Source organism: Panthera pardus, unplaced genomic scaffold, assembly GCF_024362965.1.
Source record: "Panthera pardus isolate Hobbes unplaced genomic scaffold, ASM2436296v1 HiC_scaffold_21, whole genome shotgun sequence".
NCBI lineage: Eukaryota > Metazoa > Chordata > Mammalia > Carnivora > Felidae > Panthera > Panthera pardus.
In genome coordinates, this window is record NW_026526777.1 from 26,992,362 (window position 1) to 27,016,302 (window position 23,941).

Genomic DNA, 23,941 nt, shown 5'->3' on the forward strand with positions numbered 1-23,941 from the left:
TTAAAAAATAAATTACTCAAAAAAAAAAAAAAAAGAAAGAAAAAAAAGAATGGATTTCCTCTCTTATAGAGACTCAGAGTTCTCCAGGACACCTGAGACAAACCTGAGCTTCTGTCAGAGTCTCGGCATCTGAGTGCAAGTTACCTAGGAACCTTGTATAAGTTCAGCCAACTGGAGACCTCCTCTGATTGTCTGCTTGGTATCTCCCAGGGCACTGGTGGCCCTAGGTCTGCCTTCTTCTTTGATGTTTTCTGTGACTTCCAGGAAAGGAGGCACCTCCTGTAAATTAATACCACATCTGGGGTATGAGCTAAATCAGTTTATCAAGAAATCAGCAAATGTACAGGCCCAACAGCCTTCTTCTTACTCTCTCATCTTTTGAAACCTGGATGTGTATGTGTGTGCGTGTGTGTGCACATATCTTTGAATCTTATAACATGGCTTCAGATAGTTTCAGGATCATGTCTCACCAGAGATATTCATCTGTTATGTAGTTGTGGTGGACAAAATAATGCTCCCCTCCCAAAGATGTTCATGTCTTAATCCCTGGAACCTGTGACTATGTCACCTTCATAAAAAGAACTTTACGGTGTAAGTCAAAGATTTTGAGATGGGGAGATTATCCCAGATGATCTGAGAGGGCCCGATATAATCACAAGGATCCTTAGAAGAGGGAGACAAGAGTCTGCATAGTTAATTTCATTTCTTGACTCACCACATTCTACCAATACTTTCTGCCTTTAACTTATTGATGAGGAAGGGAAAGACCGAAGGAAAAAAAAGCCCTATGGATTACCTTATTTTCCCCTTTCTTGCTATGTCATTTTCAGCATAAGTGGTTAAAGTTAATATAAAGATAATGGAAGTAAAAAAGGATATGATAGGTCATTTGTGCCTTCTTTCTGTAATACCAGCTTCCCAAATGGTTTAAGAGTTAGAGTTTCTGGAAGTATTTCCAAGTCAGTATAGGCCCTCAGCCCACAGGGAAACCAGCAGTGATGATAAAGCACCGTGACACTAAGGGAGTCCTCAGGGAGGGGGCATGACAGAGGGACAGCAAAATCCTGTCTTCTGCTCACCATTAAAGGGTGAATCATAAAGAGGGAAGGGGGCTTAGCGACCTCTGTATTTCATACTAAACAGTGTTCCGAGCGAGGTCGCAATCAACATAATACAAACGTGAATGATTAATTTACTGTATTTAACTAACTCAGGAATCATGATGATTAGTTATCTTGATATCTACTTCCTCATCCTGATCTTGAAAAAATTTCCCTCATACTTAGCATTGTCAGCTTATTGAGATGAGATGGTTATTGCAATTTGGGCGTTCAGCTTAACGCAAAATTTCCTGGCAACTAATATGAGAAAATAAAACTACACAGGGAAAGAAAGAATTGTAATGTAATAAACAGCCTTTCATTCACTCATTTGTAAAAATTCTCAGAACAAGAAAAACAGAAATGTTACTCTTCGGTATGGGACAGTCTACAATTTATTCCTCATTTTCCCAATTTGGGAGAATGTCTGTAAGTATAACTGGCTTATTGAGGTATAGACATGAGTTGGCTTTATTTTTTCCAGGGCCTGTCCCCTGACTGTGGTTGGTTGAACCCCCCCCCCCCCCTTTCATACTCGGTGGTACCTCTCTTCACAAATTCTCATTTTGATCTCTTAGGTTTTCATTCTCTTTCTGGTTGCCAGAATTCTCTCATGCTGGTATTTAAGATCTGCTCGAACCTTCATTTTCACCTTGGACACTCACATCTTCTTACCTGACCACGTGAGGTTGCCACCCTCTCTGTGCTTGTCATTGCTTCCCTGGCTAGCCCTGGCTGGCCGTCAGTACCAGACGTGGTGCCTCCTGGGTGGCAGGAATTTAAACACTCGTCGCTTGTGGGATGAATCTGAACACCCTGCAGAATTCTGCCCACAATATCATCCCCAGGTATGGGAGAATTAGATCCTGGAACAATCTGCCTTGATCCCACTGTCTGAGTCTGTTCAGGCTCTAACAAAAAATACCATAGACTGGCTGGCTTAAACAACAATTTCTCACAGTTCTGGAGGTGAGGAAGTCCAAGATCAAGGTACCATCAGATTTGGTGTCCAGTGAGGCCTGCTTCTTGGTTCACAGATGGCCTTCATCTCCATGTGTCCTCATGTGGCAGAAGGGACAGAGGAGCTCTCTGGGTTCTTTATTTATAAGACTACTAGTCCCATTCCTGAGGTCTCCACCCTTATGATCTAATCATCTCCCGAAGGCCCCACCTCCTAATACCATCACATTGGGGGTTTCAACATACGAATTTGGGGGGCGCACAAATGTCCAGTCTACAGCACCCATTCAAGTGCTTGTGAGGCCACCTTCAGATGGTCTACACCCGACAGATGCATCCCAGAGGCCCCTTACCTGGCACCCTGTTGAGTGGCGCAGGCCCAGTCATCTTTCCCTGGCGACACTCATGGTTGTGAGGCCCAACAGTGGGGGGTTAGCAGCTTCACAGCCCTCTCTCTCTCAGTTCTGACACCACTCCCTTCTTCCTCCTTTTCCTAGGGTATGAGGCACTCTGCAGAAAGAGGTGGTTACCACTCACCCAGGGATGGGGACAGCGAAGGAGGAAAGAACCTCTCTTCCTGAACCTCATACTCCTCAAAGGCCAGCCTCCAACATGTTAGTCCTTGACCTCGGAGCAGGAACAAGGCGTGGTGGAGAGCGGCACTTGGTAGGACTGATTTTCCTGCTCTCAGTAAGCCCTGAGAAGGGTAGGCTGACCCCTGACAGCCCAGAGTATGCTAAATTCAGAATGTGAGGTGTTTTATACCAAGCTTGAGGCTCTCGCGCGGATTTCTGAACAACAGAAAAAACCTCCCTCAACATTTTATGGTATGAGTACAAGCGCTGAAACCACATCATCAATCATCAATAACTTGCTTTTATCTTGGGCAGTGTGCTAAGATCCACAGTGAATACAAAGGGCTCCAGTATATTTTCCTGCAGGCAAAACGATACAGATTAATAGGGAGGCTGATCATATACATCAACCAAACAATGCAGAAAAAAAAAAATACCCAGAACAATGACACTAGCTTATGCTTTAATGTCATATCCGTTTTGCAGAAGAAGGAACGAAGGCATATTTATTTAAATGGGATGAGACTAGATGTCTTCGCTCCCAGCTTTATTCACGCTTTAAAATTATTTTTTTAGGGGCACCTGGGTGGCTCAGTCAGTTAAGTGTCTGGCTTTGGCTCAGGTCATGACCTCACGGTTGGTGGGTTCGAGCCCCACATGGGGCTCTGTGCTGACAGCTCGGAGCCTGGATCCTGCTTCCGATTCTGTGTTTCCCTCTCTCTCTCTCCCCCTCTCCTGCTTGCGCTTTGTCTCTCTGTCTCCCAAAAATAAAATAAACATTAAAAATTTTTTTAATTATTTTTTTTTTATTTTGAAATAATTTACAGAAGAGCTGCAAAAATAGTACAAAGAATTTCTGTATACCCTTCACCCAGCTTCCCCTAATGTTAACATCTTACATAGCCATGGTACAATGATCAAAACTAAGAAACTAACATTAATGTAATACTATTAACTAAAATATGGATTTTTCGAATGTAATCATTTTTCCCCACTAATGTCCTTTTCTTCTACCAGGACCCAATATGAGGTACCATTTTGTATCTACTCAACATATCTCTTTAACACCCTCCAATCTGCAACAGTTTCTTAGTCTTTCCTTGTTTTTAATGACTTTTAATACTTTTAAGAGTCCCAGTCAGGGGACTACCTGGGTGGCTCAGTTGGTTAAGCATCCAGCTCTTGATTTCAACTCAGGTCATGATCTCATGGTTCTGTGAGAGTTCGAGCCCTCTGTCGGGCTCTGCACGGACAGTGTGGAGCTTGCTTGGGATCTTCTCTCTCTCTCCCTCTCTCTCTGTCCCTCCCCTGCTTGCACACACACACACACACACACACACACTCTCTCTCTCTCAAAATAAATAAACTTAAAAAAAACTGTCTTACTTCTCTTTAAAGTGTCATCTACTAGGGGTGCCTGAGTGGCTCAGTTGGTTAAGTGTCTGACTTCAGCTCAGGTCATGATCTCGTGGCTTGTGAGTTCGAGCCCCGCGTCCGCCTCTGTGCTGACAGCTCAGAGCCTGGAGCGTGCTTGGGATTCTGTGTCTCCCTCTCTCTCTCTGCCCCTCCCCCACTTGTACTCTGTCTCCGTTTCCCTCTCAAAAGTTGAAAAACATTAATAAAGCAAAAAAAAAAAAGTGTCATCCACTAATTTTAGCATTCATTAGGTCTTGCTCACAGCAATTATTCTGTGGTATCTTTTTTTTTTTTTTTTTTTATCTTTTAATTCCAGCATTGTCAACATACAGCTCTGTGGTGTCTCAATAGTGATTTTCTTTTCCCCTCATTTCTCCTATACTTATTGTTCAGAATTCATCTGGAAAGACAGTTTATTCCTTTCTTCCATTTTATTCATTTATTGGTATGGACTCAAGAATATTTTGTTGAGCTATAGATTTGTATCATAATTACTTGTTTTCATTACTTTGCCCCTGGGCATTCTTTTAGTTGACTCCTTTTTTTTTTTTTTTAATTTTTTTTTTAACATTTATTTTATTTTTGAGACAGAAAGAGACAGCATGAATGGGGGAGGGTCAGAGAGAGGGAGACACAGAATCTGAAACAGGCTCCAGGCTCTGGGCTGTCAGCACAGAGCCCGACGCGGGGCTTGAACTCACGGACCGCGAGATCATGACCTGAGCCGAAGTCGGCCGTTTAACCGACTGAGCCACCCAGGCGCCCCTGGTTGACTCCTTTTGACATGCCTTCATCTTTTCTTGTCTTTTCTTCCCCCCTTCTTTCTTTTTCTTCCTTCCTTCCTTCCTTCCTTTTCTTTCCTTTCTTTCCTTTCTTTTCTTTCTTTCTTTCTCTTTCTTTCATCTACAAGAAGGTCAAGCTCCCCATGTGTTTTCCCAGTCCCAGCTCTAGAACTAGCCATTTTTCCAAGGAGCTCTGTTTCCTTTTATTGAGAATGATATTTAGAAACCAAGAGCTGAGTGCTCAGTGTGTCCATTGCTTTCCGGGGTGTCATTGCTTCTAGATGTCCCAGTGGACAGAGCTGAGAAATATATGTATACTAGCCTATTTCTATACATATCTATATTTATTTCTGTATCTATTCATACCTATATCAAAATAAACAAGAGTTCAAACTATGCCTCCAACTCTAGTTCATTAACACCACAGAGTTTATTGTACTTGTCACCTCTTTTTCTGATAGTAAGAAATCTGCTTCTCCTTATCTATATTTACTTATTTGTTCAAACTTAGTATACATTTAAAGAGTTTCAGAATCGCTAACCTGTCCTCCTCTGAGATACAAACTTACCAACTAGAGTACAGTGTTATGTACAGGTTTTTTTTTGTGTGTGTGTCTTTATCTTACAGTTTCAAGTGAAAACATTATTTTCCAAAGTTAATTAGTCAGCTCCTTCCCCCTCGGCCCCACCTTCAGTGAGGCTATATCATACATTCGTAAGACAGTTAGGTTTTATTTGTCTTAATCTGCATTCCATCATGGCTTCCCCTGACAGCATGGTTAATTACAAAAAAATTACATACAATAAAAGTCACTCGTTGGGCTGTATAGTTTTTTTGTGTTTTGACAAATTTATAGAGTCATGTATCCATCACCACAGTACCAATACAGAATAGCCCCATCACCCTAAAAATTCCTTTATAGTAAACTTCTCTCCTTTCCCCAAACCTGACAACTACTGACCTGTTTTCCTTCCATATAGTTTTGCCTTTTCCAGAAGGTCATAGAAATGGAATCATACAATACGTAGATTTTTAGGTCTAGCATCTTTCACTTAGCCAAATGCACTTACGATTTGTCCTTGTGGTCACATGAACCAATAGTTCATTCCTTTTTCCTGTTGAGTATAGACAACCTCGTTGTGTGGATATACCACAGTTTGTTTTTCCATTTACCTGTTGAAGGGCATCTGAGTTATTTCTAGTTTTGGCATTATGAATAAAGCTGCTATAGTCACGTATGGGCTATTGCATGAACACAAATTTTCAATTCTCTTGGGTAAACACCTAGTACTGGAATGGCTGGGTTGTATAATACACGCGTGCTTTTAAGAAACTATCAAATAGCTTTCCAAAGTGGATACTATACTTTGCAATGAATGACAATTCCTGGCGTTCCACATCTTTCTCTAGCATTTGGTTGTCCACACTCTTTTTCAAGTGGCAGCTGCTGCCCCACCCCAGCTCTGACTTGTCCCTTCTTTTTGGCCTCTGCCTGGATTACAGACGAATCTGCATTCTTGCTTTGCAGCCTGCTGGTATCTGTGAAGGTAATGCTTTTAGGCTACTTCACGTTTCCACTGTGCACTAAAGTACTATCGCATTTTTTAATCTGCTAACCATCCTATAAGGCGGTTTCAGCAAACATTCTTAGGTTGGTATGAGAGATAACAGCACCCTGCTTCAGAAGAATTCCTTTCTGGCTTTCCCAGACCTTGGCTTTTGTGACTTCCTTAACTCCTGTGTATCTCGACCTCTTTGTACTACTCCACCTGAGAGAACCCACTGAAATACAAGGATGTTCAAGGGTCTTTACCAGACCCTGTGGTGGCTGTGGATCTGGCAGGATAGACTACTCCCCATAGCTCTCCAGCTGGGTGCCTGGGGCCTAATTCTTCAGGAAGGAGCTATGCGTCTGGCCCCTTGGGGTCCACGTCTCCGAAGTTGGCAGCTAACACATTCTCGTAGTCATCAGAGGCCTCATTTGGCATCTCTTCTCCATGTTTCATCTGACTAGTCTCCTTCTGTGCAGATGGCAGAGAGGTCACATAATCCCCTAGAGCCAGGAACCTCCCTGACTGCATGACAAATTGGACGTGGGTCCCTGGACCATCTGTCCTGCCTTCTACATGGTCTGTGTTTGAGGATGTCCCTTCTTCCTCCGCCTGCTGCTGGTTTCCACTGGCATGTGCCGATGGGACATTTTCATAATCTCTGTAGCACTGAGAAACCATCCAGGGCTGCTTCCCGTGGATGGCCTCAAGGTTCAACCCTGCCATGTTGACATAGTCATTTGAGGTCTCAGAAGAACTTTCCTCGTCGCTGAGCGGATCATCGCTCTCAGACCTTGGAGACCAAAAACTGGTGTGGTCACTGGCATTCCCACAGCCCTGCTCTCTTTCCTTAGTAAGCTCCAGCTTCTGAGCATTTGGGGGGGCAAAACTGTTCGTGGGGGTGGCGTTGGCAGACGCCAGAAGAGTCTCAGCAATCTGTTCCGCCGTGGGGACATTGATGTAATCTCTGGAATCCTCTGAAGAAATGCTCAGGCAGTCTCTGGCTGCTGTGACATTGACATAGTGTGCTGAGGGAGTGAGGTCCCCACGCATCTGGAGCCCTGTGGCATTGTCATAGATGCCCACTGCATAGCCGTTGGCTGGGTAATGGTCTCTGTGCACCCAGAGGACATTGCCTGCTTGGGAGGGCTATGAACAAGAAGAGAAGGGTAGTGATAGGATATGGAAGCGGAAATATGGGCAAAGCCTTTCTACTTCCCCAGCTAGTACCACTGTCTGATATTTCTTTTACTTGTTTCTTCCCCTTGGGGGGAAAAAATCTCTAAATCTCTAAATCGACTGCAAGGCTTTAATTTTTTTTTTAATTTTTTTTAACGTTTTATTTATTTTTGAGACAGGGAGAGACAGAGCATGAACAGGGGAGGGTCAGAGAGAGGGAGACACAGAATCCGAAACAGGCTCCAGGCTCTGAGCTGTCAGCACAGAGCCCGACGCGGGGCTCGAACCCACGGACCGTGAGATCATGACCTGAGCCGAAGTCGGCCGCCCAACCAACTGAGCCACCCAGGCGCCCCTAATTTTTTTTTTTTTTTAATGTTCGTTTATTCTTGACACAGAGAGAGACAGAGCATGAGCAGAGCAGGGGAGGGGCAGAGAGAAAGATACACACAGAATCCGAAGCAGGCTCCAGGGTCTGAGCAGTCAGCACAGGGTCCGAGCAGTCAGCACAGAGCCCGACGCGGGGCTCGAACTCACAGACCGAGAGATCGTGACCGGTGCCGAAATCGGACGCTCAACCGACTGAGCCACGCAGGCGCCCCCCGGACTGCAAGGCTTTAGATGCTAGGCAGGTATGAGAGAAGCGGAGAGCAACCGTGTACGTGTAACAACACAGAGTAAGTGTAAGTTTAGCAACAGTGTAGATGTGTAAATTGCTGCTAGTTTTTGGCCACAGCATGAGTGTTCACCGGGGAGTGTGTGTGTTGGGGGGTGGGGGGAGTGTGATAAACTGGACACAGCCTGCTGCCTCAGAACCCACTGAGACAATGTAGCTAAAAGTAGCGACTCAGCCCCAGACCCAGGGTGCAAATCCCAGCCTCGCTACTCCGTGCTGGGTTTGCGCAAATTGCTTAATCTCTCCGTGGCCTTACTTTCCAGCATGGGAAATGAGGATAATCATGATACCTATATAATACAGGTGTTTGTGAGGAGTAAGTGTATGACCATGTGCCAAGTGTTTGGAATAGTTCCTGCCGCGTCAAAAACACTAACAAATGCTTGCCATTATTATTAAAGGGGCGGCTGACCTAAAGGCTCAGGTGATTCTGGCCATTTAGGGATGCCGGTCTGAAATTTCCAGAGCTTCTGACTTTTCAAGAAAAGCCTCCAGACTTGAATGCGAAACCTTTTAGATTTTTACCTGTTGGCAATTGGTTCAAAATGTTCGTCACACACTACAGAGCCCAAGCCAGACACGTTGTGGCCTTACCTGGGTTTGGCACTCTGAATGCAAAATCCCCTCAGGATTCCCCACCCCGCCTCGCCCCCACCCCCAAGGGCTGGAACTCACTTTGGCAGCGGAGTTTCCTCTTTCCTGCCCTTCATCGGCCACGCAGGCTTGCTCCCCCAGGAAGTCTTAGAGGTGGGAGCAGAGCCCAAGGATGGGGTATAGGGGAGGATGGCGGGAAGATGGTCGCATAGTATTTGAACCCTAAATCTTTGGGTTTTGGGTAGGCTGGAGAGCAGGGGGTCAGCAGCAGCGGGACTGTGTTCACTTGAGATGATCACAAACCGATTCTTCGACAAGCAAACAAGGACTTATCTATGGAAATGAGCCCCCTGAGTTTCAAAGTCCTCCCTTTACCGTGTCGGGTGCCACAGTGTTGTGGGAGTCCTCCCTGGGGGCTGCCTTCCGAGCCTGATCACAGGACACGTGGACTTATCGGTACTCGTTATACTACTCCCCCGGTCACCTCAAAAACGATCCCACATTTGGGGCGCCTGGGTGGCTCAGTCCGTTAAGCGTCCAACTTCAACTCAGGTCATGATCTCACACTCCGTGAGTTCGAGCCCCACGTGGGGCTCTGTGCTGACAGCTCAGAGCCTGGAGCCTGCTTCGGATTCTGTGTCTCCCTCTCTCTCTCTGCCCCTCCCCCACGTGCACTCTGTCTTTCTCTCTCAAAAATATAAACATTAAAAGAAAAATTAAAAAAAAAATCCCACGTTTGGTCAAACACTTTTGACGCCAGCTACGGGGCTCAGTGACCTACAAATATACCTGCCCTGGAGGATAATTGAAATAGTTTGGCACAGGCCCCAGAAGTTATTACCACGGCAGGGCTTTTAGGGTGTTTTGAGCACCGACAGCCTTGTTGGAATGCTTGTGTGCCCTCCTGAGGTGATTACTTGGAAGGGGACAGGACTCCTTTGGATAAAGGGTTACCTGTCTTGGTGAAAACAATCCATTTCAGTCCTTGAATATATGTGCCCTGGTGCCTTGCTTAACATCACAAACACTTGTGCCTATCTTTCTTCATTTCTCTCCCTGGGCAGTAGGGAGGTCCCCAGGCTAGTCTTCCCAATGTATTAATAGGGTCACAGGGTGACTGCCAAAGGACATGTGGTTTGCTCTGTGGCCTGAACTCCTTTCCCCCAATTCTTCTGCCAGAGACACATCCTTTCTCCCAAGGGACTTGTCCTTCCCCTTGACTCTTACCACATGCTCAGAAGGAGGGGTCTCAGAATGTCTGGAGAGGAGGCTCTCGGTACTGAAAATACGGTTACTCCTTGACTGACGTCTCCCTGAAAGGACAGAGGACAAACCCTGAGGATGGCTGGCCGGTGCCCTGAGCGCTCCAGCCTGAGCAGTCCCTGCGTCGTGGGTGAAGTGGGTTTATATGGCGTCTGGTAGTTGGGGCCTGGTGTTCTTTGGTAAGAGAGTCAGAGCTACGGGCATGATGTGCTCTGAGCCCGGGAACTGCCCTCAGCTTCTAGCAGAGGACAGGAGGACACTAACTAGCACAGGGGCTGGGGAGGCTGGGAAGTTGGCTCCTGGGGCGAACCTTCCCTGCCTGTAATGCCGGAGGCCATGTTCTCCTCTCTGTCTTCCCCATCCCTAGACACACTCACCTGTCCTTTGCTAACCTCACATCAAGGCGAACCAAACCCCCCAACCTTTGTAGAGCCCCCTACCTCCCTTTTTAGAGCTTTCTAGGCCCCCAGTGTTTCCTCCTATCCCCTCCTCTTCCATGCTCCCTGAAGGGCACAACGTCTGAAAATTTAAAGAATGCTGCCTATGGGCGGTGAGAGGTACATTCTGGGCGTAGAAGGTCAGTAACGTCTTCAGTCCGTGGATTAGAAAGAAAAACCTACCCAGGTCTTCTTGCCTCTGGGGCAAGGAGTCATAAATATTTTTGGCTCCTTGTCTGGGTCGAGACAGCGTCAGTAAGGGCATGACGGTAACTCGGAAGTAAGGAACTTGTCCTGCAAGGCAATGACAGAGATGGAGATCGTGGCAGAGGCCAGTGGCACAGAACGTGGGGACCTTTGGGGATGAGGTGGTCCCTGAAAATATTCTCCACCCTCACTATGTATCATAAAATATACATTTTCACAGTTGCCCAATTCCATTTGAGCTAGAAGACTTGGTAGACAGAAGCAGGAGGAAGAAACGGGGGGGCCGGGGGCGAGGGTTGGGACACAAAAGTCCCAGGGCAACGGCTTTCAAAATGGAGACACAGCGTAGACTCTCGAGTGAGACAAGGACCAACGTGTCAGAGAAGCATAGAGGATTCCCCAGTGTGATAGTTTATCCCTGGAGAATAAACTGGGCTTTAAACGCCAGGCTAGATTATCGACCCTGCGGGGGTGGGGGGGTGGGTCTCAACTCTGGGCGAACAAGGGACTCACGCTTCTTCAATTTATTCCAGTTCCACAGGCCGTAGAAAATCATGGTGGTCAGGAGGATGGCGAGGAAGCCCGCGAACCCAGAGAAGATGGCACTGCTGTGGTCTTTATGTCTGTGAGGAAAACCAAGGGGCAGCTGTAGGAGGCTGAGGAGGTTGGAGAAGGTGCTTTCAACAGGAATTGGAGCCCGAGGACTTGGAATGGGAGCTGAGTGCCGGAAAGCGGAGGTGGGTAGGCTGTTTGGCTGAAGAGAGGGTCTTCTCTATGGACAGAGGGACACTGGACACAGGAGAAGGGAACTGTCCCTTCTGAATGCCGGATTCTAGACTCAGAAAGGCAGAGTAATGTATCAGAGATCCCACGGGTAGGAAGGGGCAGGGATAGAATGCGAGTTGAGGTCTGTTTGGACCCAACGATCGTGCTCTTTCTACCGCACTACATTATCCTCTGAGTTTGCAAAACCATGCTCCTCTGCCCTTACTTCCCCTTATCCCCTACTCCTGGGCTTCCTGTCTTGTGGGGAAGAGGGGTTACCCCACGCACAGTGAGGGAGCTCTCTGTGCCAGAGTCCAGCCTGCAGGCACTTGAGCCACCCCCATGCACCAACGTGTGGAGCTGGCCGCCAAGCAACATTTGCTGTTTCGTGGGGTGTAACCGGTACAAAGGCAGGAGCCGGTTTGTGCTGCTGGCGATTCCCTGACAGGACTGGGGCTGCTGCCACTGTAACAAGAGCCAACAGAGGTTACGGCGGGAATCGCCAGGGGACCTGCTACCTCCAAATATCAGAAACCCGATCAGCTACCAGGGAAGGGTTTTGTCCTCCCGAGGCCTAGGCTTGTTTACCCAATTTACACTGGACATTTCCGCCAGGCTCCCCAGTGGACGTCTCCAGCCAGATAGGCCTCAGACGGAATGCCTGTTCTTCTCTCATAAGCCTGCTTCTCCTGTGGTGTCTCCCCTCATCTAGTGGCTCAGTCAGAAACCTTGGAGCCGTCCTTGAGCGCTCCTTTTCGTTCACACCTCACTTCCGGTCAAGCAGCAGATTCTGTCTGCTCCATCCTGGGCATCTTTCCCGAACCCAGTCACCTCTTGCTCCTCCACTGCCAACGCTCGGTCCATGTGGAGGTTTGCAGCACCCTCCCGCATGCGACGCCTGGCTTTCCCTCTTGACCCCGGCCTATTATCTTCACGCACGAGCCAGTGTGGTCCTCCTGACAGTAAACCAGGTCACGTCCCCCATATTCTTGTGAACTGCATCACACTTGGGAAGACAGCCACAGTCCCTACCCAGTGAAGACGTCCCGGCACCTTATGTGCTGGCCTCTGTCTGTCTTCTGACCTCGTCTCCTACCACTTTCCATCTGACTTTGACAGCTAGGATTCGAGGCTCTTCTTTGTCCGTGCAAAGCATAGTCCTGCCTCCGACCTACAGGGCCCTCTCCCAGGTGTCTGCGTAGCTCGGTCCATCATTTCACTCAGGTCTCTTCTGAAATGTCACCTGTTCAGACAGGCCCTCCCAGTCCACACTCTATTACTCTCGGTCCCCTTAACTCTGCTCTCGTTTTTCAGACTTAAGGCTGACTGGCATTATATTATATATCGATTTGTTTATCTGTTAAGATCTGACTTTTCCACTTGACTGTAAGCTCCAGGAGGCCATGGACTTGTCTATCCTGTTTATCTGGTGCCTGGAACAGTGCCTGATACTTACTAAGGGCATGATGAATATTTGTTGAATGAGTGCATAAATTAATAAACACGAAGGAATGTAGAAGTGATGATTTCTGGGGGGATTCCGAGTTCTGACAACTTTATGAATTCATTCCCCATCAATGCTCCTATTCACCTGCAGGTGACATATATTTGTTTGTCATGGTAATAACATTTATTTCCCTGAACGACAGCGATTTTAAATTGATCATTTTTGGGGCGCCTGGGTGGCTCAGTTGGTTAAGCATCTGATTTCAGCTCAGGTCATGATCTCGTGATTCGTGAGTTAGAGCCCCACAGCTTGGAGCCTGGAGGCTGCTTTGGATTCTGTCTGTCTGTCTGTCTGTCTCTCTGCCCCTCCCCCATTCACACTCTGTCTCTCCCTTGCTCTCGAAAATAAAGGGAAATATTAAAAAAATGTGTTTGTTATCGCAGCACTGAGATTTATACCCACCAGTGTTGCTAAAGCTTCAACTGCTGATGGGTTTTTTTTTTTTTTTTATTGTGAGTATGATACTGAAAGTTTTAGCAGTAAAATTTATATCCACGATTAGTTCTGTGAGATTTTATATGCTAAAGATATAGCTTTATCACATCTATGATTGCATTTTTCATTCATGGAAAGTTTTTAGGACCTAAAAACACATCATTGAAAAAAGTAGGCCTTTTGTTTCCATTATGGGAGGGCCTAGTTTTTTGTGTGTTTTTTGTGGTGGGGGACTGGTGGTTGGGACCTGAGACAGGAAAGATTGGGGACAGCGATGGACTGGGTCTCTGGGAGGTCAGAAATCCAACCAGGCCAGGCAGCGAGCTCTAGGGAAATCCTGTGTTATCACAGCCACCCCCTGCGACTCCTTTTTTCTCATCAACACCAATTCCTTTCCTCCCAGCAGCCCTGAGAAAACTTCTCTAAGCCTGGAGTTTGGTGGTCTCAGTGGACCTGAGCCTGGCTGTGAGGGCTAGGAGCACTGCTGGGGTAGAGCCCCCCCCCCCCCCACCAGGGTCCACCAGGGATGTCTGTCTAAATCTGGGGAGGGTGGAGTCACTCACCTGTCCAGGCTGCCACCAGTTTCCTGCAGTGTCCTGGCCTCCGAGGTCCCCCCTCTGATTTCTGAAAGGGTTGGGGTGATCATATCCATTGCCATGGGAACCTCTCTGGCTTCAGCTTCTTCTAAGCCTTCTCTTAATTCTCATCAGCTAGTGCATGTGGCCACTTCTCCTGGATCTTCCCAAGTTGTCGACCCCCAGGAGAAAAGGCAAAATTGGTTTGTGTTTTACATATCATCATGACCACTTTTTTAAGTAGATAAGAACGATGGACACCCTCCCCATCCCCATGTTTTCCAATCTTTCTAGAACTTTCTTTCCCCCCGCCAACTTTCTACCTTGCATCTACCTTGCAACTGTCAGGCTGCGTTGACCCCAAATACAAAAACAACAGGTTCGCTTCTACCTGGATGTGGCTACAGTGCCGGAGGCGAGACCTCAGCCGGGTATGGTGTCCCCCAAGCGACGTGGCTCAGGGAGACGCTACGCTCTCTGCCTTCTGGTGGAAGTATGAGGGGCAAGGAGGGGGGAACTGCCAAGAGGCCCGAGAGAGAGGCTCTGTGAGAAGCCCATCCTCCCCCAACCCTCAAAGCAGACAGAAAAGAGCAAACATTTTGCCAGAATGGAAACAGAGAGTCGTCACAGGAAATGACACCACCAATGTGCTAATGAAGCTTGGGGCACAGGAAACGCTGCTCAGCTACAATAAGATATCAGAAACCATGTCTTCACCCCTGTTCCCTGGGTTGGCCGGGTGCGCTGTGGTCTGTGGGGAGTGTGGCTAAAGATGGGACAAGGTGGAGGGAGATTCATGACTGTTCCTTTGGGTTCTGAGGCAGGGAGGCAGGCTATTTTCATAGACACTTCCCTGAGTGATTTTGACAAAGCTGGTCTGTGTTTCACGTTCTGAGACTCTCTGGGTATTACCCTAAGGATGGAGCCAATGCTGGGTCAGCAGGGCCCCTGGAGGCCATTCCCTCCTGAAGCCCTGCCCTCTGTGGCCCCTGTCTGCTGGCTGTCTCCCTCACAGGACTCTTCTGGAGATCTGTCACAGTCCTGCTTGTTGTGTGGCTATCTCAGAGGCCAGAGACCCCATACCCCGTGTCTACCCAAAGTGTCCCAAACTTACACAGCTGTTCAATATGTGTTTCTAGCTCCCTTCTCCTCTTTCCTTTTTCCATCTCCTAAAACTCTCTTTGCATCTCGGGAGAGTCCAAAAAGAAGGGGCCACTAAGACTCTTATGAGGATGTGAAGAAGGGCTTCTGAGGGGCGCCTGGGTGGCTCAGTCCATTAAGCATGCGACTTCAGCTCAGGTCATGCTCCGGGAGTAGTCTGTGAGTTCGAGCCCCACGTCAGGCTCTGTGCCGACAGCTCAGAGCCCGGAGCCTGCTTCAGATTCTGTGTCTCCCTCTCTCTCTGCCCTCCCCCTGCCCCACTCACGTTCTGTCTCTCAAAAATAATTTAACGTTAAAAAAAAAAAAAAAAAGCAAAGAAAGAAGGGCCTTTGACTTGGCTTTCCAGAAGGCAATGGACTCCCAGAGGGACAGCACGGAATACAGACAGTGCCTCAGCACCATGTCTCTTCTGCCTCTTCCCAGTGGACCCTGAGGCCCATGGCCTCCCGGGGCTGCTCTCCCCTGCTTTGCGCGGCCAGGCTCTCACAAGGCCCTCAGGGCAGGGGGGCCGCTGGTGGGTCCTGGCCGGCTGTCCCCAGAGCTCTGCCTTTCCAGGTGCCCGCTGCCCTCCCTCCACGCAGCCTTACCCGGTAGGAAGCAGAGGTGGCTCAGAGGCCGCTGGTTCGAGAGCCGGAAGCTGGGTGTCTGCCTGCTTGTCCTTCGGATGGGGTCTGCGTAGAGCTAGGACTCCTCAGGAGAAGATCCATTGCTCCATGGCCCTGGTGGCCGGGACTGGTGGAAGAGAGAAGCTAGGCTCCCCAGGCCTGTCCTGAGCCTCTGGTGCCAGAAGGCTGTGTGCAAACTGGGAGCTTGGAAGGCGGTCCAAGAGAAGGGCCAATGGAACCAAACCTCAGAACAGCTACTTTCAAAAAAAAAATTTTTTTTTTTTTTTTTAAAGAAATTCTCTTGCGTGATCATCTTAAGACCTTGGTTCTCTTATCTACCCAGAATGCTTGAGTCAGACTGATCTTCCCTCCGGGTCTCCTGACTCTCTCGTCTCCCCCCTCCCCCCCCGCCCAGCTTGAGGGAAACAACCTTCTGAAAGGAGGCTTTGCAGACAAGCTCCAGGTTTTCAGACCCAGCTGCGCCCTGTCGCCCTGTTCTCCTTTCCCTCCCCGTCGTGCAACAAACCAATCAAACCAACAAATGAGAACACAAAATAGGTGTGTGAAATTATGCATCACAATAATGGAAGAAAACGACTCACTCCTGGGAAATAGGGTATATGGTTTAAATCTGATTGCTCTGGTGTTTCCCTCTAACGGCTTTCCAAGATTTCGGGGTTGAACGTGACACAGGATTCTGAAGTATTGAGATTGGTTTTAAACAGACGGAACTTACGCATCCAAGTGAGCAAAACCCGTTGACGGGGAGAGGCTCTGTGCTAACTCAGCGGATCTCGCTAATACCTGAAACCTTTCAGAGTCCTCAGGCAAGACAGAAGCACTACGTTAAGAGTATCAGTTCAAGTTCAGATCCTAAATGACCTACTTGGGTGATCTTGGGCAGGTCCTCTAATCTTTCTGGGTGTTTCCTTGGGTGTAAATTGACAGTATAATACTACTTAGGTAATGCTGTTGTGAAAATGAATTGGGCTAACCATGAAACATGCTTAGCTTAGGACTTGGCATATGTAGGAGCTCATTAAATGGGGGCCACTATTGTATGATTATCTCATTATGCATTAGGCTCATTTCTTTATACTTCAATGGACTGCCCCCTTTGGTCTTTCTCTCTCCCTCTCTTGACGTTTAGCCTGCCTACCTGCCGTGTGTCACTTTCCTTTTTTTTTTTTTTTAATATTTTTAAAATTTTATTTATTTATTTTGAGAGAGAGAGAGAGAGACAGCACGTGTGGGAGAGGAGCAGCGAGCACCGGAGAGAGAGAATCCCAAGCAGGCTTCATGCTGCCGGCACAGAGCCCAACGTGGGGCTCAAACCCACGAAACCATGCGATCGTGACCTGAGCTGAAGCCAAGAGTCAGGTGCTCAGCTGACTGAGCCCCCCGGGTGCCATGCATATTTATGGGAAGTCTCCCGCCACGTGGCTCTAGATGCTTAGCACACCGCGCTCAGCCTCAGCTGGCACCCCTGTGTGGGCACTCTGCACTCCACGCAGCCCTGGCTCTGGTCACTTCCACGTCCTTGGCCCTTGCGTTGGTTCCTCCACTGTGACGGACAGACTCCTCTCTGTCTCGTAAAATTCCAATAAAATCCATTTGAAGAGTTTTATACTGGTTATTTCTAGGTTGTGGGCCTTGAGGCGTTTTGTTACTTCCTTCTCGGGATTTTTATCGCTTGCATTATTATATAAAGCAAGTGTCATTTTTATAAAGAAATAGAGTTATTTTTTAAAATAATATGTCTTGTCACCACCTCTGTGAAGACTTCCCCTTCTGGACCTGGGTTTGCTCTTCTGCGTTCCCATGGCACCGGCCCTCGATTGTTGGGATTAGTTGCTCAAATGCCTGTCTCCTCGAGTAGCCTTTGAACCCCTTCAGGGCAGGGACTTTGTTTTATTTATTGCATCTCTGGCATTTGGCACGGTGCCTGACCATCATCAGAATGCGGTGGGTCCTCTGAGAAGTTCTCTCAGGTGCTTATTGTTGCTGTGAGTTTATGACCTAAGTGTGTAACGGGGTGAGATATTGGGAAAGAAATCGGTGTCCAGCATTTTCTCCCGCCGTGTGCTCATCCAGCCAAAAGAAAGAGGCAAGCCCTTCACTGTCCTCACTGCCCCTTGTAGGAAGGGGGACCCAGCTCCCGTGTTGGGTCTCTTTTGCCCTAGGAAGGGGTTAACAGTGGCGTTTGTATTTCTTTTTCCTCTTCTTCTTTTTTTAATGCTTATTTTTTGAGCCGGGGTGGGGGGAGGGGCAGAGAGCCAGAGACAGGATTTGAAGCTGGCCCCATGCTGGCTGCAGAGAGCCCCAGGCAGGGCTTGAACTCGCGAACTGTGAGATCATGACCTGAGCCAGAGTGGGGCGCTCGACCAACTGAGCCACCCAGGCGCCCCACAGTAGCTTTTGTATTTCTGGGCCAAAAACAAAACCAAACAAACACACAAACAAACACACACAAGCCCACGTTGCCCTGTGTGAAAGACAACTCCAGCCAGGCTTTGTTTGGGAAGGTTTGGGGGCCGCAGCAACCACAACCACAGCAGGGTGCCGCTGGAGCCTTAACCACCCCCCCCCTCCTGTTCGCTTGTTTCTGCGCTGGAGGCCTTCTCCAGTCCAGGCAAGTCTGAAACCCAGAACAAAGGCAGCAAATACTTTCCTTTTAAGTTAAACTTGAGAGAGAGCAGGGTTAGGATAAATAGATTTAGAAAGTATGGAAATAGTTCTCTGCTCCCCCGCCCCCCGCTCTGCCCAAGGCCCTTGAGGAGAGAGAGGAGAATTTGGAAGCAAGAGGGTTGTCCCCCAGTGAGGCTAGGCCTTCCTGGAAAAGGTGGCTTGGTGATGGGCAAGAGAGCACTCTCCTTAAGTCTGGCGGGCAGACGTCTGCCTTCTTGGTCCCTCTGGAGTTCTGTGTTTGGTAGCCTCCCCTGGAGCCCTAGCGGCTGCAGAGCCACGAAGCAGAGATAACTGTGAGGTGTTATCTCTGATGAGCAAATGTCTGCTGACCACCCCAAGTCTCCCCTCAGCCCCAGGCAGCCCACACAGAGAGGTTCTGACCCCCCCGGGGCCCCGGGCAGGAAGGAGGCAACTCCTCAGCAGGGCTCAGAGGAGGCCCGCCCCCGGGGACCAGGCAGCCAGCGCGGTGATGGGAGTGGGAGGCTGGGACAGGGAGGGCACAAGTCAAGATGGTCTCCTTTGTTCCCTCCTTGCGTGAGGGAGGAGAATGTCATTTCGATCACTAACCAGGGCGCGAATGAACTAGGGTGGCAAACGATAGGTCTCAATTGTTTTTGAACAAGCGTTTTCTTTTCACTCTTCTGTATGTCCTAGGACAACAGCGGGACGGAGGGCTGGGATTTACCCATGTGCCTCAGTATTAGGCTGGGCCCGCCGGTGGCACGCGAGCTGGCCAGATCTGCCTTGTTCTAGATTGCAGCCTCACGACAGCTGGCGTGATCCCCTTGAACTGTAAGATCATCATTGCCGTCCTCAGTTCAAACCTTCCGATGGTTTCCCACTTCCTGGACGCCAACCTTAGGCTGGCCTCCAGGCTCTTCCCTGCTCCCAGCTCCTGCCTGCACTTCTCTCCTCCACTCCCCCCTCAGCCACTCAGTTCTAACTCTTGCCTTCCTTGTGTGTCCTCAAACACATCACGATCTCCTGCGTCAGGGCCTTTGCACTTACTGGGCCCTTTGCCAGGAATCTCTTTCCTCCTCGTATCGCCCTAACTCACTCTCTGACTGCCTTCACATCTTCACAAACGTCCACTCCACAGAAGGGCCACCCTCATGCCCCATGCGCTCCCCATTTCCCTTACACTTCACCCTCCTCCCTGGTCCTTGTCACCATGTGACGTGCTATGCGTTTGCTTCTTTGTCTCCCCTCTGTGAGACAAAATTCAGAGAGCAGGGACTTTGTTTCCTTCCCTGTCGTATCCCCGGTGCCTACAACGGTGCCTGGCACAGTGTGTGCTTGTTGAATGAATGAGCGGACCAGCGTCCAAGGCTGGGGAGGAGACGAGACCATTAAAAAAATGACAGGCCTCTTGCCGATCTTAGCTAGTTTGGTGCTAGGCTTTATTTAATTAAGAAAAGAAACAGATTTCCTGTACTTTAAGGGCTGCGGAGCAATTTGTCTTTGTTGTAGGTATAAGTGGCTGAGCCCCGGGTGAAGCCTGCCCGTGCACGTCCCGGTATGCACCAACGTCCAATGCACGCACGATAATGCTCCATTCCAGGGGAGATCAAGCAATGAAACAGACATGCCTCTTAGGCCTTCTCCAATGGCTATTAATAGCAATTTTTGACACTGGCCTGAACATGGAAAGAGTGTCGGAGTTGAGGAGACCCTCAGGTCACGCAACAAATTAGTAGCAGAGTCAGGGTTATATCCTAGGCCTTCCCATTCCCCGGCCGGCCCTCGCCACCGTGGCTTCAAAGAGACAGCTTGTAACTTTATGCCATTCCGCTGGGTTAGATCTCTGCATCCCCAGACTACTGCTGTTTCCACAACAAATTCCAAGGGTGAATCAGCGAGGTCACAATCTCAGCAGGATGGACCACAATCAGTAAGTTTTACTCTAATGCATGTGTGTTGATGTTGGTAACTGTAACGGGAGCCAATGAAGACAGCATGCAAATTAGGCTTGCTGGTGTGTTTAATCACACAAAACTTGTGTCCCCCGTGTTTGCATCGTTTCAGTGTGCTAGTGGGGGGCCTCAGAGAGGACTGGTCCACAGTACCCTTGGGGCAATTTTTTTAAACAATATTTTTTTTAAAAAAAAAATTTTTTTTTTTCAACGTTTTTTATTTATTTTTGGGACAGAGAGAGACAGAGCATGAACGGGGGAGGGGCAGAGAGAGAGGGAGACACAGAATCGGAAACAGGCTCCAGGCTCCGAGCCATCAGCCCAGAGCCTGACGTGGGACTCGAACTCACGGACCGCGAGATCGTGACCTGAGTCGAAGTCGGATGCTTAACCGACTGCGCCACCCAGGTGCCCCTAAACAATATTTTTTTAACATTTATTTATTTGTGAGAGACAGGGCGAGACAGACCATGGGTGGGGGGGGGGTGCAGAGAGAGAGAGGGAGACACAGAATCCGAAGCAGGCTCCAGGCTCTGAGCTGTCAGCACAGAGCCTGACACGGGGCTTGAACTCATGGACCGCGAGACCGTGACCTGAGCTGGAGTCAGATGCTTAACCAACTGAGCCACCCAGGTGCCCTCCCCCTCCCCCACTTAGGGCAATTTTTTAAAACTACCACTGACCTAGAAGCCAAATACCTTTAAAAAAAAAAAAAAAGGGTACTTGTGTTGAACACCTGTGGGCTCTGAATTATCTCTGAGGAATCCCTTTCGGATCTTCAAAGGGTAACCTGAAAATCATTGATGTAGCTCAACTGTCCCCTTGTTGAGGTGGGGAATCAAGCCCCTCAAGCAGCGGAGTGTGGGGCGCCAGTCTCTTGCCTTCTGGGCTGCCCGCACGTCAGGATCCGACTCCACCTCTCGAATTTCTCTGTTTCAGATTCTCCGCCAGAGGGTGAGCAGACAAGATTCCAACCCCTTCTCTCTCCTACCTGAAGAGCAGCAGTTTCAGTTCAAAGGTTCGGCAGGAAGACGTGGGGATTCTTGACGCAGACGAAGGGCTTTGGATGACCACAGGTGTATTTGTTCTCCCTGTCACAGGTGCTGAAGGCAACTGTGGGTCCCCAGCCCTGCCTTCCTCGGGCTCACTTCCTCTTTCAAGTCAGTTTTCACGTGTATTTGCTTTCAATCAGGCCCAGCCATGAGGATCTCGGGTTCTAAGACACAGATCAGTCGTTCACGGTAGCGTTCCTGGGTCCAGCACGCAAAAAAAAACCATCACCCAACGCGTGTGCCATGTCTGGAGGATGGTGCACGTAATAGAGGACGGCCTCTGTTACAGGGGATATCAGAGAAACCAAATGTTGGCCGACCCTGAACTCAGGGACCAGGTCTGTCCAAGAGCAGAGACGGATACACCTGGGTCTGAGTATGAAGGCTCCGGCTACTCGGACGGTTCACGGGGCTCCCCTTGTTCAGACTGTGTGAGCAGAAGCCAAGCTTCTGATGGCAATTTGGCTTTTCCAATATGCGGACCACTTAAATTCTCACTGGAGGCGTCCGGTGGCCTTCTGGTTTTGACACCAGCCTCTGAGGAGATGGCAGAGGCAGGCCATTCCGAAGAGGCCACTCCCTTCTATGTGTGCGTCTTCTGAGGACAAGGATTAATCCCACGTCAGCATACGGGCAAGCCCCGGACGCAGAAGCCACTCCCTTTCACGGCGAAAAGTCTTACAGTCCAAGGGTCTAGCAGGTTGTTATCGCTCATGGCTTAGGTTCATGTTGGCGACAAATGAACAGAAATGGCACCGCAAACATAGGAACATGTTGACGTGTTTTGTTTACATCCGGGTTTCCGGATTTATCTGCCGGTAAAGGACGTGCCATTTCCACCTTCCTTCGGGCCCGCAGTTACATGAGGGCCATGCCCTAACGGAGCCAGGTCAGGGGCTGGTAACGAGTTCGCTGGTCCCCAATGACTGATCTTTGGATTTGCCACAGATCAAGTCAGGGGGTTGCCCAGCTGTGTGTGTGTACCTGGGAGGGGACCAGTGAGTCTTGGTGGAGAGCTTCCAACAAAGCCAGTGACCACAGGGAGAGCATATGGTGGGCTGAGAAAGGCTCGCAAACCATTATTAAAGACCATATACCACATATAAGGCCGTAAACCATATATAAAGGCAGAGAAATTGTGCTTTTCTAGAACTGGGGGTGGGGAAAAATGGAAGAAAAGAGCAAACTCTTTTTCTTTTGTATAGTAACTCAGGCCCAAGGAGCTGAGCTGGTTTTATTCTCTATTAAAACAATACCTCGGGGTTGTTCGTCTGTGCCAGAGAGCTGCTTTGAAGCTCATGCCTCTCCAGGCCTTACCACACGCTGGGGTTAGGAGGTGAAAATGAGAAGGACCCAGTTTGGCACAGCAGAGGCACAGATCTCAGGTCCAGCCGAGACAAGGTGAGAGTGAGGGGAGACACAGGGCCGAGCCTTAGAAAAGACTCAAGGTGTGTGTATACCTGTCTGTGTGTTTTGCATCCCTTTCTAGCAAAGGTAATGAATGGGGAGGGAATCTGTAAAGGGAAAAAAAGAAACTGGGTTGTTTTGCGAATGATTTCTGTTATCAGACAAGGCCTAGCCCCCTGTTAGTTATTACTCGTTTTTTTTTTTTCTTCTCTAGCCCGTTTTAAAGACCCGAAACAGGCAGGGCACCTGTGCCTGTGGAGGGCAACCGGGGACAGGCAGAGAAGTAGGGACAAGACTTCTCATTACAGAAGCCGGCTTCATTCAGGGCTGGCTCCTCCTTTCAGAAGCAGCCTGTTCAAACAGCCAGGAGAGTTTGGGCTGTCCTTCCCTATCATACTTTCCCTAAAGGACCCTGGGGAGCCGACAAAGTCCTTTCCTCCCTTTGATGTTTCCAGAGAGAGCTGTGGAACTTGATTGGGCGCCTGGATGAAAGGCGCAGGGAGTTAGGAGTTCTGAAATACTGAAGCTCAGAGCCCAAGTGAGCTGCCAGGGAGCTGTTTTGGCCCAAACGTGGGGCCTAATCAGTCATGCTAGAGACTCACCCAAAGGAACGGGACAATTAGCAGAACAGAACAGAAACCTTGGGAAGGGAGGGACTGGAGAACCCCAGAGGCAAGGTAGGTAAAAAAGTGCTAATATCAGGGGAATGAATTTTTCCAAAGGGCATTTCATTAAAAAAAAAAAAAAAAAAAAAAAAGGATAAAGGCAAAGAAAAAAAGAAAGGACTGCCAGGTCGGACTCTTAATCCTTCCAAATCTCCTTTCTCAAAAGCTGTAGCTTTGCAGCGCCACCAACTGTGGATTCTGCCTGAAGCAAGGGGAGCAAAGCTCGTAACTTCGGCGCAGGGGCCTGGCAAGCGGGGCCACGAGTCACCAGAGGGACGTGCTGGCAGAGAAGCATGTCAGGGTCCAGTGACAAGCTGAGCTCCGGGCTTGCACGGATGGGGTTCCCGATGTGACGGTGGCAGGTTCCCCTTCCCACGGACCCCCGGTGACACGACCCCCCCAGCGGAGACACATTGAGGACAGCACAG

The 23,941-nt window shown here is 48.9% G+C and overlaps 1 protein-coding gene across 7 annotated transcripts; it reads right to left on the reverse strand.

The window, feature by feature from the left end:
• Window positions 1-5,549: 5,549 nt before the first annotated feature.
• Window positions 5,550-16,021, reverse strand: LAX1 (lymphocyte transmembrane adaptor 1). 7 transcript variants are annotated; one of them, XM_053909027.1, is made up of 7 exons: window positions 15,771-16,021; window positions 14,414-15,340; window positions 14,011-14,185; window positions 11,254-11,363; window positions 10,717-10,827; window positions 10,061-10,146; window positions 5,550-7,533 (listed from the first exon to the last, which is right to left on the reverse strand). In XM_053909027.1, exons 3-7 carry the CDS (start codon window positions 14,103-14,105, stop codon window positions 6,739-6,741), a joined length of 1,197 nt encoding a protein of 398 aa, XP_053765002.1. In that variant the 5' UTR covers window positions 14,106-14,185; window positions 14,414-15,340; window positions 15,771-16,021; the 3' UTR covers window positions 5,550-6,738. The 7 variants fall into 7 exon arrangements, with proteins under 7 accessions (XP_053765002.1, XP_019287933.2, XP_019287916.2 ...); XM_019432388.2 differs by lacking the exon at window positions 14,414-15,340 and having other exon boundaries at window positions 14,011-14,179; XM_019432371.2 differs by lacking the exon at window positions 14,414-15,340.
• Between the last annotated feature and the right edge of the window lie 7,920 nt (window positions 16,022-23,941).

What these genes read in the sequence shown, in the direction of transcription:
- LAX1 (XM_019432388.2), bottom strand. Translation starts at nt 14,105, where the DNA reads ATGGCAATGGATATGATCACCCCAACCCTTTCAGAAATCAGAGGGGGG. An exon ending in CCAGAGGCAAGAAGACCTGG is followed by an intron (nt 10,147 to 10,716) that starts GTAGGTTTTTCT and finishes CTGTCCTTTCAG; the next exon opens with GGAGACGTCAGTCAAGGAGT. An exon ending in CCCCTCCTTCTGAGCATGTG is followed by an intron (nt 7,534 to 10,060) that starts GTAAGAGTCAAG and finishes TCTTGTTCATAG; the next exon opens with CCCTCCCAAGCAGGCAATGT.